We start from the raw sequence: 18,762 nt of genomic DNA, 5'->3' as shown, positions 1-18,762 counted from the left end.
GAGAAGACTGGCTTAGATATTTTTTTCCCAGAAGGTGGGTTTCCTACCATTTGTGGTCGCCCAAATGATACAGGAACAAGGGGATACAGAGACGAGACACAAAATAATAATTTTGACTCATTTTCTCTTTTTCAGTTCTCTTCTTATTCTTCTGATCCTTCTGATCATGCTGCAGAGAAAGTCTTAGTTTAGAGCTAGTGTGTCTTTAACACCTTTCTCTCACTTGTTAATTCCTCCTTTTAACAAAGCTCAAGCCTCAGTCTTAGAAGCTTTAGGCAGGCAACAGTATCTAACAAGAATTTAACAATTGGGTTCATTTTTTAAAGTTAGTTTCTATTTATGGCAGGCTCAGTGATAGCATTTATTTTTATAATATGTTTACTTAAGTACAAAATAAGTAATTTAAGGAAACATTACATATGTAGTAGTTCACGCGGTATATACATTGGCTAAAAAATCGTCACAGTGGTACCAAGAGTTTGGAAATAGTGCATTCAGTGTGTTCTGAGACCCCTTCTGCAGCAATAGGTTCCTGAGCTTGAGTATAGCTGCTTATAGACTAAATCTTAAATTTGGACTTTGAGCATAGGAGCCAGATTTCAGATATTAAGATTTTTAAACAGATAAAGATGGGCTTTAATGTGTCATAGAAAATTATCCTGGGCTAGATGTTAGCAAATTAAAAACAAAAATTGGATTTCTATCCTAAGAACACAGATCTTTTTTTTTCCTTTTCAAAGCTTCAAAGTCCCAAAGTTCCAGCTGAAATCATTTAACCCATATTCTTCCTTTTCCCCCTCACCCTCAGGGAAGGATTGGGCAAGATTGTATTTTATGTTGGGGCAGCCATAGAGTCTAGTGGTTAGGAACTTCTATTTGACGGGTGGACTGAGCCAAGCTTGAATCTCAAGTTGGCCACTTATGAGCCAGGAGATCTTGGACAGTGACTCATCCTCTGAGCCTCAGTTTCCTCCTCTGTAAGTGAGAATTTCCAAGGGGACTATGAAGATTAAATGAACACACAGAGGGCTTCCACAGAGCAAATGGTCCACAACAGCAGCATCTATTTTCAGTGTGCATCAGTTGAGTGGAAGCTGTGGCTGGTCATCCCTATCAAGGGGTCTGCTGGAAGGTCACTCTTTCCTTTGTAGGAAATACCCACCCAAGTTCCCAGGGATTCGAGTTGGCACTGGCCATTATTTTTTTAAAAAACAAAAGATGTTCCAAGCACACTGGCAAGATTCACGTTCATTCCTGCCAGGCAGGATGAAAAAAAAAAAAAAAAATCTAGTATGGTTTACTGATGTTCCCAGAATGGCTTTCAAGCAGGGAGTGGGGTGTGAGCTCAGGGTAGAGAGGCGCCCCAGTCATGGGAGATGAGGAATGTGTCATCCCTCCTAAAGGCTGGCTCCCACCTGACATGCATCATCTGGGAATCTTAACCAAGCTCCAACCGCAGAGACAGACCCGGGGCAGGTGAGGAGGATTAGGTTGCTTTGGGAGTCCTTCCTGCCCTATTCATTAGCAGGGCACTTTAATTATAAATAGATCCTTTGTTATAAATGTGGGGAAATTCCATAGCATGATGGATACAACTTGGTGAAGAGCTGAACAACTAAAAATGACCCCTATTGCTCTTGGATTGTCAGTAAATATTTATTGAGACCAGACTCTACTCAATAATTTCTCCCAAGTTTAAAAGAGAAAGGCATGCTTTCTGTCCTCAAGGAACGTGTACTTGAGTTTGACCGAGTCATTCCGAACCCTGACATACAGACAAGTGACTGTCAATCAGCAGAAAGAGGGATGGGGAAGCAGGCAATCTCACAGACTGGGAGGGGGGCAGTACTAGGAGGTGGTCCTCCAGTGAGCCCTTTGATGCTGGATGCTCACAACACCATTCCCCAGGTGGGTCTTCACAGAGGGCAGTGCCCACTAGGGGCACATGAGCAGGGCACCTGTGTACCTGGCTGGACCTCTAAGATGCTGGGGGGAAGCCAAGAGGGGCTTCTGATTCCAGAGGGACAGGGCTCGGATGTTGAATGAACAGCTTCAAGTTTTCCATTTCCTGCCTCAGTCTCCATTGTCCTGCCTCTACCATGTTTATTTTGGTCAGGGTTCCCCCAGGGCTTAGGGAGTGAGCAGTGCTGGGGTTAAGAATGCAGATCTTACTGAGGCTCTGCCACTGACTGTGTACACTGGCTGTGTGACCTTAGGAAAGGTTCTTAACCCCTCTGAGCCTCAGTTGCCTGCTTTGCAAAATGAGTTTGCTAATAGTCCTAACTTAAGAGAAGTCAAGGAAACCATGCATAGAAAGCACTTTGTCACAGCCTGGCACGAAGCCACCATCAGTATTGTTGCTGTTACGTTATAAGAAGAAGTTGTGTTTTCCGGGAAGCCAGTGTAGGGGGTGGCAGGGAAGCCATTCAAGTCAGATTTCAATTTGAATTTCAGCTCTGCCAATTAATTCGTTACCGAGCATGACTTAGGGCAAGTCACTTTAGTTCTCTGAACACCTGCTTCCTCTTCTAAAAAATGAGGTGATGGAGTTGTTGTCTGATACAGATGAGTGTGTGTGTACCGGCACCTGGAACAGAGGGACTCCACGGTTCTTGGTGTCTCCTCCTCCCCACCTAGGGTTTCCCCATTGTCTCCATTTGACAGTCAGAAGAGAGGAGTCATACCTGGGTCAGGTATGGGACGACTTCTCTGTTTCTAGAAAATTGCTAGCATCTGTGTAGGTAGGGAACCTCGCAGGATGCAATTTCCTAACAATTCTGGAGGCTTTGCTGCCCCTGACATCATTCTGTGCAGCCCTGCTTTGTAAATTCAGGAGCAACCCCAGAGCCGGACCCCAAATGGTGGGGCAGGAGGAGCAGGAGCGCCTGGCCAGTGAAGGAGACTTTCCCTCGATCCCTGAGGGTACTTAGGGAAACTTTTCCAGGGAACTCTTGCCAGGTTAGGCCCCATGTGGTCCTTCCAAAGGAGCCCTCCCATCTCTAGATGGCTTGAGCTGAAAGACTCATGGGAACTTCGCCCCTTTCTACCACAATAAATAACATTTTTCTTTTACCACAAAACTGCCTTTGTCTTCTCTGGAAACTTTCATTTGCATCCCTTACCACTGAATCTCCAGCATTTTTTTACAAAACCAAACAGATCACAGGTTTGTACCTACTTCTTCTCTTTTAAGTCGACTGCCATTGTCTATTCATTTTCTCTCTTGCGACTTTGTGATTGAAATGAGCTTCAAGTGAGGTGGGGAGCTGAGCGGGTCTCCGAGCCTCTGCCTCCTCTGTCCTGTGTGTGACACACTCTTTTTCAAATTTGCAGGCTTCTGAATTTTAATAGGCTGTAGATAATGATACATCTGGTAGCATATTAATTGCTCAGACTTAGAAATAACACGTAATCACTATGTTTCAAGGCTGCAAATGAACAGCACTGAGAGCCAGTGTTTGTTATGAGCTTTGGGGAAAATCCATTGTTTGTGGGCATTTTTAAATTCCTGTCATTAAAAATGTGCAACAGAGAGCCTGGGTGGCTCAGTCGGTTAAGCGTCCGACTTCGGCTCAGGTCATGATCTCACAGTCCGTGAGTTCGAGCCCCGCGTCAGGCTCTGTGCTGATGGCTCAGAGCCTGGAGCCTGCTTCAGATTCTGTGTCTCCCTCTCTCTCTGACCCTCCCCCGTTCATGCTCTGTCTCTCCCTGTCTCAAAAATAAATAAAATGTTGGGGCGCCTGGGTGGCTCAGTCGGTTAAGCGTCCGACTTCGGCTCAGGTCACGATCTCGCGATCCGTGAGTTCGAGCCCCGCATCGCGCTCTGTGCTGACAGCTCAGAGCCTGGAGCCTGTTTCAGATTCTGTGTCTCCCTCTCTCTCCGGCCCTCCCCTGTTCATGCTCTGTCTCTCTCTGTCTCAAAAATAAAATAAACGTTAAAAAAAAAAAAATTAAAAAAAAAAAATTAAATGTTAAAAAAAAAAAGAAAAAAAAAAAGAAAAATGTGCAACAGAATGAAGACTGTCTCAAATAAAGTTAGTTTTGTGTTCTGTGTGTGTGCGCACATGTGCATGTGCATGCATGCGTGTGCATGTGTGCATGCACACACACACACCCACACACACACACAAATACACATCTCCCAAGGGATAACATTTTGAAGCTATTCATCTGCCCAGTTGGGGTGTGTGGGGGCAACAGAAAGGCCATATGAATCCATTTTAGATCACCTACCTCACAGCTTCCTGAACAGCATGCTCTGTACCTCATTTTTCTACATACCATTGCTCAGTGGGTGGTAAGATGTCGCTGAAAGCTGAAAACAGGAAAGCTTAAATTTTTTTTATTTTATTCCCAATTCAGTCAGCCCCTTGTGGCTGTGCCACTGGTAGTTTTTTTCCATTTTGAATAATCAGATTTCAGTGTATTCTGTTCTCAGTTGAGAGTAGACTGTTCTAAAACCCCCAAGTGCAACCTTCCCTGGTTCTAACAGGAGGCATGTGCTGCTGAGGATGAACGTGAACCCAGTGATTTGAAGGGATAAATTGTGCTAGGAGGGACAGCTGGGGGTTACCAGGGAGTGTGGCAAATGTATTCTATGTTTCTCTCTGGAGGCCGCATTTCTGCAAGTCTCGTCTGCTCAGATATTGTTCTTGTCAAAAACAGAAGCTGACTGGGCCCCAAGAGAGGGGGCCCGTGTTCTCATCCTGCATACCCCGTGCCCTTGGTCAGATGTCCCTGTAGGTTTTACCCAGCAGGTATATCCCTGGTCCCAGCCTAGTCTTTAGTCAGATGGCAGACCTGGTTGTCAGCTTTGCTTGCCTGAGACGTACTTGATCATCCCAGATTTGGCTGGAACAATCTGTCCTTCCTTTGGGACATCAAGATTAAGATCTGAGCATCCTTTTTTTTTTTTTTTATTTCTGTACTTCTTTTTCCATTTCTGGGAAGTAAAGATAGTTCTGAGCTTCAAAGGAAAAGAGGTGGATGGGAGGACATGCCAGTGGGTCTATATGGTTCTTTCTGGAAGCCAAACGTAACATGTTATCTTGGGAAGAAATTCCACCTTGCTCACCTGACATGGGTTGAATGCTCAGAGTTTCTATCAATGCCTAATCCCACATAGTAGTGGGATCTGGCAAGATTGGAGCACAGCTCTTCTAGCCCGTAATTTAGCAATGTTGGGTAAGAAGGAGGGTTTTGGTGTAGACCTCAAGACCCACTTGGATTCCCTTCCCTAACTCACTCAGGTTCTTATCTTGGGATTTCATGGCTATATTTTCCTCTCATCCTACATAGCCTTGGATCTTGCCAAACCACTCCCAGTTTTGCTCTATCCAGCCAGAGCTTGACTAAACAGATGATAAAGCTGCAGGAAGAAAGGGAGGTCAGGAATGTGGAATCAAAATATGTGGTCTCATAGCAGCCTGAGGTGTAGTGGCAGGAACATGTCATTAGTGAGATTGTGGTGTGGCAGGTAACACAGAGTTCCAGCTTCATCCTTGGGAGGCCCAGGGTAAAATCTAGTGCTGCAGGGATGGATGAAGGCAGGAGAGCAGGCTGGGGAAGGGACCACACCTCCCCTTGGGCATCAGAAGTAAGGGCAATAATAATCTGATATTTACAGGGAGCAACTTATGGGGCAGGCTTGTACCAAGCACATTACCTACATGATCTCATATCATCTTCCCAAAAACCCTGTGAGAAGGCAGGAGACTCACCGACTCACAACCCCCCCCCCCCCCCCCCCGGCTCCCGCCAACTACACAGAGGAGGAGACTAAGCCCGTGGAGGTAACATTGTTGATCTGAGGTAATAGGACATTGTGCTCTGGCCAGAAAGGTTGGCTTATATTATATCCTTAGATCCTTTGCAAAGAATCAACACATTCTTTGGGCCAGAGTGATAAGAACTTTGTGACTTGCTGCAGAGTCTGCAGCTTATTCCTAAACTCTGGGGAAGCCTCTGCAAATATCCTTAAAGTATTCTTGAAGCCTGTACACAGCAGCTCCCAAACCCTGAAGCAGGGTTGAAATCCCCAGTGGCATTCTTTTCCACCTCCCCTCCAACTCAGCCCAAGGGGAAGCCAGGGAATCCCTTTCATAGAGATCAACAAACGCAGAATTTGTATCCCACCCAAGGGTTTCCAAGAAGTCAGTAGGAAATGACTGAATGTGAAACCCCAGAATCACAGAGGCCTTCCTCTGGGCCCTGTGGCCGTGATTAGGCCAACACTGCCACTTCCAGGTGCCTTGTTGGCATTCTACAACCAGGGATGTGTGCTTTGACCCCATTTTCTAGACCTATGGATGGGCGGGCATGATGGGCACATCACTTCTGTGGCATTCTTGCCAAAAATGTATAACCTGAATCTAACCGTGAGAAAATACCTTCTGGGCCCAAAGCTGGCCTTCCCTTAAGGGCCACAGAGGCGTGACTCTGTTGGCAGCCCTTATCCTTTTTCAGGAGGCCAAACTCTTGAAGTGCTTCAGCCTTGAGCATCTGGCCTGGTCTGCCTCAAGAAAGTAAAAGTTTTGCTTGATGTTCGGAAGGCAGATGTGGAATCAGGGACCGCAGAGAGAGCTAAATATTTGGCTTCCTCTTTCTCTGAAGGTCCATAGTGCCATGTCTGGGCATGACCAAAATGAGTTTCAGGCGATGGGTTGGCGTTTGCTAAAAGGAACTTAACTGGGGTGTGGGTGTGCATTTCTCCTCTGCCCAAGGTTAATAGTAACATCCTGTGTAAGAGAATTTGAATGTGGTCTTCTACTAAACTCCAATATTTTAGGGCTATTTATTAGATGTGTTTAATCTTGGGCCAATTTAACCAGTAGCAGACTAATAAAATAACAAATTTGGGCTTGCTGCCAGGACAAATGTTGACTTACCCTTATAATGTTGACTGAAACGAATATCTTTGAAAGTAATTGAGGAGTGAAACGTTTGCCAAAAATACAGTGTCTGAAACAGTGGTTCTGTTTTATTTTACTGGCACTGCTAAGAGATTACGTTCGTAACTTAGGCTGCCGCCTGCTTCGGCTCTCAGAGTCCCATATTTTACTGAATTATTGCCCAAGGTTCATTTCTTTTTTTCATCCCATCACCGTCATTCAGCAAAAATGAATTTCCCCGAGGCAGACAAGCAGGGCCAGTTATTCTCCAATGCAGGGGCACAGATTCAATGGTAACCAGAAGAGTAAAGATAATAAGTTGCTTGAGGTCTGCCCTCAGAAACAAAATGGTTTGCCCTGAACATTAGCCCTCTCAGAGTTTGTAGTAAAATTAATTGCTTCTCCTGGCTGAAATCCATCTCCCTCACCCCACACCACCCCTTCCCTTGGTCATTTTAGTTTATGCGCACATTAGGGAACTACAGCATTTTGCCAGCATGTGTTATAGACTTGAAGGAAGCAGGGAGGCCTGGAGGAAACGAAGCCGGGCTGACCACAGAAGTTATCATAAAGTGTGATTTCTTTCTATGCTCATTTTTTATTTGCTTTTTATGGGAGACTGTGTTTGGGGCAGGGATGGAGCAGGCTTTCAGAGGCTCATGCCAGCATTGTTTCAGCTTAGTCACATGGCCTCCTGATGCCTCCCCCTTCATCAAGGCTTCCCCAAAGCAACCACCTCACAGGCAGACTTTGGCCAGATGCTGTAGGTGCTAACTGGCGTGGGCAGAGAAGACTTGATGTTCAGAGAATAAATAGAATCTCTCCAAGCTTCGTGTGTTCAGTTTTATGGCCCTGAGAGCTGATGGTTTAATTTGTGGATTTGCATAGACCATCTTGTGACATCTCTGTCATCTGCTGGTTAGCATTTCCATGAGAGGAGGCTGGAGAAATTGTTGGAATCACAACATAGCAAATCCAATACCCTGTCTGCAGCTTGGCCATGAGACCCAACTAACTCAGAGTGGTCTGGTTTATTTATCCAGACTTTCCTGACTCTTCCTTAGCAAGCAAAAATACAAAAACAAAAATAAAAATAAGTGAACAAAACCCACACAACTTTTTTTTTTTTGAAAGAAATTGAGATGTTTTTCTTAAAGCATCTGATATGGAGAAAGTTGGGCCATTTCATCAAAGAGGAAATCAGATTTCCCTTGGATGCACAGGGCAGGGCAACAAGACTGCAGGAGAGAATAAGCACAAGGGTGTGGCCCCCATCTTTGAGATTAGCTGAGACAAAGTATCAAGGACCCCTTCAGGGCGCTGTTCCTGGTGGTTTGTCAAAGTCCACAAAGTCTGTAGCCCTTTTGTTGAAACCACTGATAAAAATCTCTAAAGGAAAATTGTAGTTCTGAGTGTGAAGACCTTTTGCTCACCTTGTGGGTTAGAAAACCAATAATTTTGAAATGCATTTGGCCTAATCAATGAAGCCAGGTTTCCGTTGGAATTTGGGCCTCATTATTTGCCTTTCAACTTCTGGTAACAGATGACACCAGGTCAATTAGCTCTGTGCCAGGGAAAAGAGCAGAGAAAAAAAAAATTAATGGAAATTTTGGAGTTGAAACCATTATTTCATAATTGTCTTTTTCTATTTCAAAAAAAAAAAAACCAAAAAAACAAAAAAACAAAGATGAAGAATCAGTTGCAGACTCCATAGAAGCTCCCTTTCATGTTCCTATAGCCCTGGTCCTCCTGCTCAAACAGCTCTCTGAAGGCCTCCTCGTTGCTGCCTCCGCGCCCTGAATGGCCCTGTGGTCCACTGTGCCCTGCCTGCTGATCACCTGCCCCTCTCTTTGACTGCCCCAGCCAACATTGACTCTCTTGGGTACTTTGCCTGGATCAGCCTTCTGGTTCTCCCTGTTGAGCGAGGAAACATCTCCCCCCCCACCCCCACCAAGGGTGACACATGTACACTTCAGTGAGGCCAATTTTGCAAATGCTGGGTAAACAGTCACAAAGTTAGATTTAAAAGGATGCGTGTAGTCACCATGTATCTCTTCCAATGTATGTATTAATTACAAAGAGAATAGTAACTTTACTGGGAGAAATCCCGCAGACAACACCTGTATTAGTTTCCTAGGGCATCTGCAACAAAGTGCCACTAGCTGGGTGGCTTAGAACAACAAAATTATTTCTCACTGTTCTGGAGACCAGAAGCCTGAAATCAAGGTATTGGCAGGGCCATGCTCCCTCTGAAACCTGCAGGGGAGTCCTTTCTTGCCTCTTCCTAGCTTCTGGTATTTGCTGTCAGTCCTTGGTGTGCTTTGGCTTATAGGTACATCACTCTAGTTGCCGCCTCCATCGTTACATTGCCTTCTCCTTTTATGTCTTTAAATTTCCCTTCTAGAAGGACACCAGTGATTGGATTTAGGACATACTCTAATCTAGTATGAAGTCATCCTAACTGATTATATCTGCAAAGTTCCTATTTCCAAATAAGGTCACCTTCACAGGTTTGGGGGTACAACCTCCACATATCTTTTTAGGGGTATACAGTTGAAGCCATGACACCACCTTAGCCCAATGGTCAAGGTTACCATCACCAGCAATAAGATAATGTTACCCTGATATGATGTACCAAAAAGGACACATCACTTCTGATGTGTTCTTGCCAAAAATGCATAATCTTAATTTAATCGTGAGAAAACATCAGACAGATCTAAACTGAGAGATATTTAGCAAAATAATCGAACAGTACTCTTCAAAAGTGTCAGTGTCATGAAATACAGACCAAGGAACTGTCACAGATTAGAGGAAACTGTAGATATATGACAGTGAAGTATAAATGTGAGATTCTGGATTGGATCCTGAAACAGAAAAATGGCATTAGTGGGAAGGCTGATGAAATTCTAGTGAATCCTTTAATAGTTTGGTTAATATTATTGTAACAGTGTTAATATCTTAGATTTGATATATGTGCCATGGTTATGTAAGATGTTAACTTCAGGTAAGGGGGGTACAGAGTACACGGAACATTCTGCACTATTCTTGCAACTCTTCTATAAATCTAAAATTACTTCAAGATCAGTTTCTTTAAAAAAGAGAATGCATACACTGGGTGATTAGATAAATTCACCTGTTCTTAGTGGCAAGGGGGAAGGGGAGGAGAAATAATCTAGTAAAAACATACCAATTTGTGAGTTCGATTTTAGGCTGTGTTCATGGAAAGCTTGCTTTTCACAAGGCACTGTGCTTTGCACTCATTATCATTGTCTTTTGGAATAGTGTAGCTATTGGAATATTGTAGCTTTTTGGAATAGTGTAGCTGAGGTGTGTGGTCTGAGATAGGATCCACATCTTGCCTCTGCCACCTGAGATAGGTGACCTGTGTAAGTACTTATGCTCATGGAACCTCAGCTTACTCATCTATAAAATGAAAATAATGGTATTAGTTCTCTCACTGGATGTTCTGAAGATGCCATGAGCAAATCCATGTAAACCTGACACAGGTTTTTATTCAGAAAATACTGCCAACACACAATACTCAATGCCTTTTTCTTTTTTCTGTTTTCTTTTTAACCTTTTTAGTGAGATGCCCTCCTTCTCTGTCTTAAAACTGCATGGTGGGGTTAGTGTCCACACTTGAAACAGATATCTTGTTTCTGGGCTTAGCACTGACCTTGCCCAGCTTGGTCTGGCAGCTGAGTTGTCTCTGCAGGTTGTATTCTGTCATCTCTTTGTAAAGCCCGAAAGCATCCTTGGAATTGCATTTGCTGGTTTTCAGTAGAGCTATTTACCTAGAATCTGGAAACATTTTCCCTGAGGGCTCTTTTTAGATAGCAGTAAAATGCAGCTGGAGACATACTGAGTAAATGGAAAAGAAAAATCAAATTAGGCCAAGAATTTTTTTAATCTCCTATTCTCACTGAAGCCCTCAAGGAGAAACCATAATTCATACTTTGCTCATGTGGGTCAGGCATAAAGCCTCCTCAATAGATCCAATAACCTGCAAATGTTCTGGTTTTAAAATTGTACCTGCCTGCTTTGCTACATCACAGCCCTAAATCAGGCAGCAACAGTTTCTGGTTCAATTGTTCGTTACTCGGGAATGTCAGATTGCCAGAGAGCAGCCTGCTATTTACTTCCAAATGGCTAATGCCTTAGGAAAGGAGTTTTAATTACAATCTCATGTAGCAGCGCGGCATACAGCCTGCAGAGTGGCTGGCATTTGCAGTGTGCATGTATCTCCTAACTGCGTAGGAAACACCCATCGACTGGGTCATATGAAATGGACAGCAAAGTCAGCAAAACCTTAGAAAAGATGATACAGCAAGGGGAACAGAACTGAACCTTCCCCCATCCCGCCAAGCGTGCAATGCTCCCTGCCCCTTTTTAAAGCGGGAGAACCCAATTGGCGTTTGCCCTTCAGCTTTCCCATTCTGATACAGAATCTGTGATCCAGCACCTTTAGCCATTAAAAATCTGGCGATGAGTCTCCAGGCTCAGAGGTGCCTGCAGGATCATCTGAGACCAAGTCCTGCTGCCCTGTGAAATCCCTCACCTCCTCGTTTGCTGCAATGCAGTTTGTGCCACCAAAGGTGGTGATATCACAACTCTGGCATTTCCAGCCCGAAGCAAGAGTTTTATATAGAGAAATTCAGGGGATGCTCAAGAGGGTGTGTGTGTGTGTGTGTGTGTGTGTGTGTGTGTGTGTGGATTTAGTTTGCTGATGATGCAGCTGTGACGTAAAAAATATTTTAAAAATCCTTCTCTGGGCACAGATGCTCAGAAGCCAGGCCCTGGACAGGAAGCATCCTGAAGGACACTGTCACCTGGAAGCAGAAGGGCTATTGGATCTTTTTCTTCAGCCCTTAAACAATAGTAAACGTGATGTCCCTCATATTGAGAGATTCATCCTTTGCATTTTGGAACTGAGCCTTCCCAGTGTTCAGAGAGTTTCCTACTGTCTGTTCAGCTTAGCATGCCAGAAAGCTGGAGAGGTCCCCGGCAGCCCTGATTCATTCTCTGTCTTGGAAAAGTATTTCACTGCTTCGAGAAATCATGAAGTGAATCCTGGCAGCATCGTGGAATTATTTTGCACTTTTTTTTTCTTTGGTCTTTTAATTACTTTTCTACCTAAATGCCCAAAAGGTTGGGTCTATTTCCAAGGGGGCTTCTGATACCTGAGATCAGCAAAGGCACAAAATGACATGAGAGTTTCTCGGCAAAATTCCAAATTCAGGCAAGATTTTTCCAAGCACCTACTATGTTCAAAATACCCTGCAGGGATGCCCTGGAGAATCTGAAGTTCTGGTTTAACCCTCGAAACTTTGAAAGCAATGGCTGAAAAAGAAAGATGAGCATCTTGAGGCTCCCTCTGGAAATGGTTGAGGTTCACTACAACAATTGGCAAGTTTGGCTTTTTCCATCAAAATTTGGTGTCTTCATGTGCTGTCCGGCATCTACTGCAGGTCAGATGGAGCTTAGGAAGGCAAGGGTAACTGGTCTCTTTGTCTTTGTAAAATGTTTTGTCTGTCATGTCCTTCTTTCTCACAGCTTGTCGTTTTTATGTAATTCTCATCTGCAAAGTCACTGAAATGGGTAGGCTCCCTCTCACCCATCTGCTTGGTTTGGGGTAACTTTGCAGATTTGCAAGTTTTATTTTGCATGTTTTATGTGGAGGTGATTTTCAAAACTTGTGACTATATGAATTATAAAAACCGATGCCCATGGTGCAGTTTTCTCTCTGTACATTTTCTTTTGCTGGTTGTTTTTATAAATATTCATATGTGCATTTCAAATATACTGTAGGTACAAAGATGCTTTTTAAAAGGCCTAGTAATAGAAGAAATTCCTTAAAAAAATTTTTTTTAATTTAGTGAACTAAAAAATCAAACATTCCTTGTGCTTTAGAAAAGCCATTGCATAAAAGAAATTTGGAGAGCGGCTTCAGGCAAGGTAGGAAAAACGTTTTTAAAAAGATGAAACCAGAAGCATCAAAACACAACTGCCTGACAAGGTCATTAGATGGGAAATTTGAGGCAGCTTTTCTCTACAGGAAGCATTGGGGGAAATGATTCTGAGTGGAAGCTTCTGAATTAAAAAGCTGTCAGATATTGGGTGTGAGGAGTAAGGGGCAGACCCTGTCCATTTGCTGTCTGCTCAGAGGCCGCTTTTGTTGATGTCCCCCTGCCATTTCCCCTTTCCTGGCTCCTGAGCCAGGTCACCTCCACACAGCTGGACAGAGATGGGACACTGTTTACATTCCACAGACTGTGTGCAGCCAGTGTGGATTGGGACAGGAGTATGTGGTGGAGTTATGTCGTCTGTAATTAACCTTGACATTTTCCTTTCTTTTTTTTTTTTTAACCCTGTAGGAGCCTAGTAATAAACGGGTCAAACCCCTTTCCAGAGTCACATCGCTAGCAAACCTCATCCCACCCGTGAAGGCCACACCGTTAAAACGCTTCAGCCAAACCCTGCAGGTAAGAAGGACACGGTGGGCTTGTGTTTGCAGAAAACCATTTGTGCAGGAGGGGACATTCCTGTCCTACCCAGAACCTCCCCTTAGATCTGAATCAGTGCTTATTTCAACAGAAGGGAGCAAGTAAGGGAACTTAAAAGGAAGAAATATTTGTTTTCAAATTGTAAACTGGGGTCAGATGGAGTCCTTTGAGGGCTGACTTGAGGAGTCAGGTCTTTCCTCCAAGTCCTGTACCCCATCCATATGCACACTCACAGGTTTTGTCCTAAAATCTCTAAGAAAACTAGACCTGAGCTGGAGGGTAGGAGAGCCTAGTGCTTAGACTATAGCTTGGGGAGAAAAATTCAGCCCACTCCCTGTTTTCTTATGGTGCACAAGCTAAGAATAGTTTTTCCTTTTAAAATGACTGGAGCGAAAGTCAAAAGAGGAATAATATTACATGACACTAGAAAATCATGTGAAATTCAAATTCAGTGTCCGTAAGTAGATTTATTGGAAAACAGACATGCCTAAATATTTATGTATTGTCTATAGTTGCTTTTGCATTGCAGTGGCACAGTCGGGGAGTTGTGGCAGGGACCATATTGCACACAAGGCCCAAAATATTTACCATCTGGCCCCTGTGCAGAAAATGTTTGCTGATTCCATGCTTAGCACAAAGGCCCTGGAGGCTTAGCACAGTACCTCAGTTCTGACCGTGGCTCTGTCACTCAGAGACTTTGTTACCTTGGGCAGGTGACATAACATCTCTAGATCTTGCTTTTATTCCTAATGGGTAAATTGGAGATGATGCCACCAGCTTCTTTAGAATAGAATCATTGTAAATATTTATAAGATAGTACACTTAAAGTCCTTGGTATTTAGGGACACCTAGGTGGCTCAGTTGGTTAAGCATACAACTTTGGCTCAGGTCATGGTCTCACGGTTTGTGAGTTCAAGCTCCGCGTCGGGTTCTGTGCTGACAGCTCACAGCCTGGAGCCTGCTTCCAATTCTGTGTTTCCCTCTCTCTCTCTGCCCCTCCCCTGCTCACACACACGCTCTCTCCCTCTCTCTCTCTCTCTCTCTCTCTCTCTCTCAAAAAGTAAAATAAAAAATAAACATTAAAAAAAATTAAAGTCCCTAGTATTTATAAGACAGTGCATTAAAAGGGCTATTTTGCTAACAAAACTATACTAAGCCCTTTGGTAGCAATCACTAATTTACTAATTACTTGGCTAAGTAGTAGACATTAGCTACTATAATAATTCTTTGGTAAACAAGTGGCTATAGTTGTTCCTAAACTCCCAATAAAGTTTATCTTTTAAGGTGAAAACTGAGATTTTCTAAGGCCTGGGACCAAATCTGATAATCATAAAAATCCTTTTGCAGACTGAAACCAACAAAAGTCATGCCATGAAAAGGCTTACCTTGCTTAGCTGAGTAGTCTTGAGTCTGCCATTTCTTACTTGTCCTGAATACTTTTGCTTAGCCGTATTTTTATCTTGGCTTTCCAAGTTATTAAGAAAATTGTGGATCAGAACCCAAGGCATATCCTATGTTATGAAAATCTATGATTCAAGAACTGTTTTAGGTCTCCCTCACCCCTTCCTGCCATTGCTTCTGCACCGTTCAGCCAACATGTCATGATTCTGCATAGCCCAAGCTGTTCTTGCCATTTCCCTGTGGATGCTGTCCTTATTCAGTGCTTATTTCCTGCCCTGTCCATGCCCCTGTTAGCTCTCCTCAGTTTCTCCTGAATGAATACATTATCACCTAATTAGCTATAGGTTTGTCTCTGTTTCTCTCGGTGCTTGGGCCTCTGGGCCCTTGGTTATCCCCTGATCCCCTTTGTGGGAGAATAGAGAAGAAAAAAAAATAAGGTCATCTAGGGGAGCCAGATGAAGGGCTTTGAAGCTAGTGAAGAAAAATGTGTTTACCTTCTCTCCCCCATGACCAGTCCCTGAGCCCTCTGGCCAAGTTCATCACAGGCTTCCCCTGGAAGATTCATCACCGCCCTAGTCCTGCACATCTGGTCTTTCGCTGAGTTCTGCTTTTTGAAAATTCTTTAGTCTGTCTACTGCCATTTCACCCTTTCCTTTCCATCCAAGTGGCTGGGGCTCAAGTTCGCTCTCTAATTATTTCCTCCCTTGATTACGAGACCTCCATGTTGCCAGCCATCTCTTCCCATTGGCCCCCCTTGGACAGTCAAACCTCTTCCCTGGGAAGGTCCTCACTCATGCTGTAAGCATTGAGTGGGCCCTCATCAAGCACAAAGCTCTACATCCTGCCCTCATGTTGCTTACATCCTGGACAGAGTTCCTTCTAGTAGATTTATGGGACAACTTGTCCCTCAAGTTGTGTTTTGTTTGGCTGTGTAGTGTTTACAGCTAACTTATAAGAATCCAAACAATCCATATAAGAATTTGGAGTTCTGGCTTCTTTTAAAGAATTGAAAGGCTTGGCAGTGCTGGTCCTGTGTTGCCACATGGCAGTAATGAGCTAGACCTGGGTAGCTAGCCAACTGTCACCTACAGATGTCCCCACATCTCCCAATTATCCTTCCAACATCAACCCCTTGATTCACTAGCATCACTTTGCCTGGCCTATAGACTCCATGTTTGTGCTCCTATCTAGAATATAGTTTCATCTATGCCTCCCACCACAGCCCAGGCCTGACTGCATGTTGCTATACGATCCTCTATTGTCATACCTTCAAAATCTTTCCTTTGGCTTCCCGGGCAACCTTTATTCCTCTTCTCCCACCTCTGTCCTACATGGATCCTACACAGGGAACACTTCAGGAAATATCTGATCACCTTGAAAATTTGCGTTGACCTAGAGAACTGGGACAGAAAGAAATCAAGCCATGTCTGAAATCCAACACACTGAGGCCAAACAAGGATGAGAAAGCCAGACCTGAGGGAGGAATCTGACATGTGGAAATTGGTTTCTAAAACCTCAAAGAATTTTTTTGGCAAAATAATTTTTTAATTTACTTTTTTCAAATATCATGATAAATAGCTAGCTCCAGGCTCCATTTATGGGACAGAAACAACCTGGCAGAAGCAGAACTGTTATTCACAGTGATTACGCACACGGACACAGAGAGAACTTGAGCATTGTCTTTCTGTTGTGAGTGTGTCCTTGGAGCGGGGAGGGGTCAGCGAATAGAAATATGCCCCTGAATCTGTGAGCAGAGTTAGACAGCCATGTTTACAAGACGATCTGCAAAGCATAGAGAATGCTGTCTTGCCCCCCACATATCTCCCTGTTGGTCACCTTGGTGCATACAGTACATGTTTTGCAGAATTATTTCCAGTCCTTGCATCCCAGTAATTGCTCCGTGACTTTACTGCTTCCCTCTCCAGCTAAACTGGGATAGGGTGCTAATGTGGCCTGAAGAGCAGGGAAGAGGAAGAGGCAGGGGGAGGAGGCCCCAAAGGAGTACTCAGTAGGCCAACTTCACGTCCTCTTCCATTTTGTATGCAGGCGTCTTGATGCACATTCTAAAAGGGGAGGAACAGAGAGCAAGGAGAGTGGCATAGGGGCTGCCCCAAACCTCTCAGCATTCATTCCTTACTCATAGGCGTGTATTATGTATTCCTCTTCTCCTTCCAGAAACAACTTGAGACTGTAACAGAGCAGCTTGGTTCTCTGTCACAGTATCCCTTGTCCGTAGCACCTGGCCTCATAGAGACATATATATCTCTTTTAGTGTCCAGTTATGTCTGAGGTTGGGTTCCTTTTATTATAGGAGAAGAGATGACTTAGGCCCGAACACCTAAACACAATCCTTTCATCAATAATGGAACACTTGGCAGTCCTTCCTCTGGCTCCCCGGGAGACCACAGGTTAGCCCAGAAGGATATCAGGACAGCCCGGGGCTGGCACCCTTTTCCAAAAAGGTTAAAACCCCGACCACAAATGTGAGTGGCTCTGGCAGCAACAGTTCGACAAGACACTGCAGGACTTGTTCTCTCTTGCCTCCCCTGTGCCCCAGATGGACGGGGGGCTCGGGCCTCAGCACAAAGACAGCATTTGTGGAGGTTGAAGAGGGACAGCCGTCTGCCTGGCCTTCCGTCTGTGTCTGACTGGGAAGTTACTGCTGCTGATAGACTAGAGCACAGATGTCTGCATCCCTCTTGGCCTAAAAATCTCCTTGCTGGTCTGCTGGGGAAGAACATGCCAGCCCAGCGCTAAAGGGGCCTGCGTGCGCCCCTCCTGCTTAGTGAGGACAGTGAGCGCTGCTCAGGCAGGGGGGGGCGGGTGGCTGAGCCGTGCCTGCCCCCGGCTCCACACAGCTGCTAGACGCATTTGAGCTGGGTCCAGTGCGTGTTGTGGAATGCTGTGCTCACAATGCTGTGGTTGAGACCTACGTTCTCTCTGAACATGAGCTTCATTTCTTTTCCATTATAAGAGTATATGCTCATTGTGGAAAAATACAAAAAAGGGGAAAGAGAAAAGATTCCACTCCAAACAGCCCCTGTTAATATTTTAATAATTTCCTTCCACTGTTATTCTAGGTATATTCACATACCTTACATACCCTGAGCCTCATTTGGTGTTAGTCACAGTGTACCCAGCATTATCTTTGTGTCATCTGTTCACTCTTGGATTGAACTCTTCTGTGGGGGACTGTGCATGGTCAGTTTCTCTAGGGTTTCTATGGGTCTTGGCCTAACATAGTTCCAAGCTATACAGATAGGGGTAGAAAGGTTTCCTCTTCATCATTGTTACAGCCTCTTGGGGGAATTGTACCTTTCATTAAAGTTCAATAACTATCTTTATTTCTTCTAATACTTCTGGTCTTATGTCTTTTTTTTTCTTTTTTTGTTTTGTTTTGTTTTTGCATTTTGCCCGCAGAATCTCTTTCTTCCATCTCTTTTATTTGCATCCCCCTCTTTGTCATTTAGCTGGATCAGAATTTTGTTATGGCTTCAGGGAAGTAATATATCACAGTTATGCTTGGAAAATGTGATCTTAATGGGCCAAGTATATATTATTCCAGTGTCTTGATGTGTCTTGTTTTACATAGCCATTCTCCTATTAATGGATATTTTGGATGTGAATATTTTTAAATTATCAAATAACCTGTATTGAATGTCTTTTGAGGGCTTTTGTCCTATTTTTTTAAAAGTACCTTCTAATTGTGCTTTCTTTTCTGATTATATAACATCTTTTTTAAATTGAAAAATACAGAGAAACACAGAAAAGGGAGTAAAGTTCACTTATAATCCCATCTCCCCATCACTAAAAAAAACTTATATTAACATTTTGGCACACACTCAGACAGTCTTTTACTATATACCTGCACGTGTTTTTTTAAAAAAACAAAATAATAATCATACTGTATATACTATTTTCTAACATGTTTTTGTCTTAACAGTATAAAATAACCTTACAGTATGAAA

At 43.8% G+C, this 18,762-nt stretch overlaps 1 protein-coding gene across 9 annotated transcripts in view; it reads left to right on the top strand.

Moving 5' to 3' along the window:
- Positions 1–18,762, top strand: part of ARHGEF3 (Rho guanine nucleotide exchange factor 3) — a 303,954-nt gene that overhangs the window by 245,483 nt on the left and 39,709 nt on the right. For 8 of the 9 annotated variants that reach the window (XR_013554188.2, XR_013554187.2, XM_078442940.2 and 5 more), the window contains one exon: positions 13,265–13,372. Coding sequence is in view for 7 of the 9 variants with exons in the window: in XM_078442940.2 (XP_078299066.1) it covers positions 13,265–13,372 (108 nt within the window). In the remaining 2 variants the exon portion in view is untranslated. Of the gene's footprint in view, positions 1–11,742; positions 12,385–13,264; positions 13,373–18,762 lie in introns of those variants that run through there. The other variant, XM_060631365.3, reaches the window with a different exon arrangement.

The sequence above is a fragment of the Panthera onca genome, chromosome A2, assembly GCF_046562875.1.
Source record: "Panthera onca isolate mPanOnc1 chromosome A2, mPanOnc1 haplotype 2, whole genome shotgun sequence".
NCBI classification, from domain to species: Eukaryota; Metazoa; Chordata; class Mammalia; order Carnivora; family Felidae; genus Panthera; species Panthera onca.
This window is presented reverse-complemented; position numbering and strand designations above follow the sequence as displayed.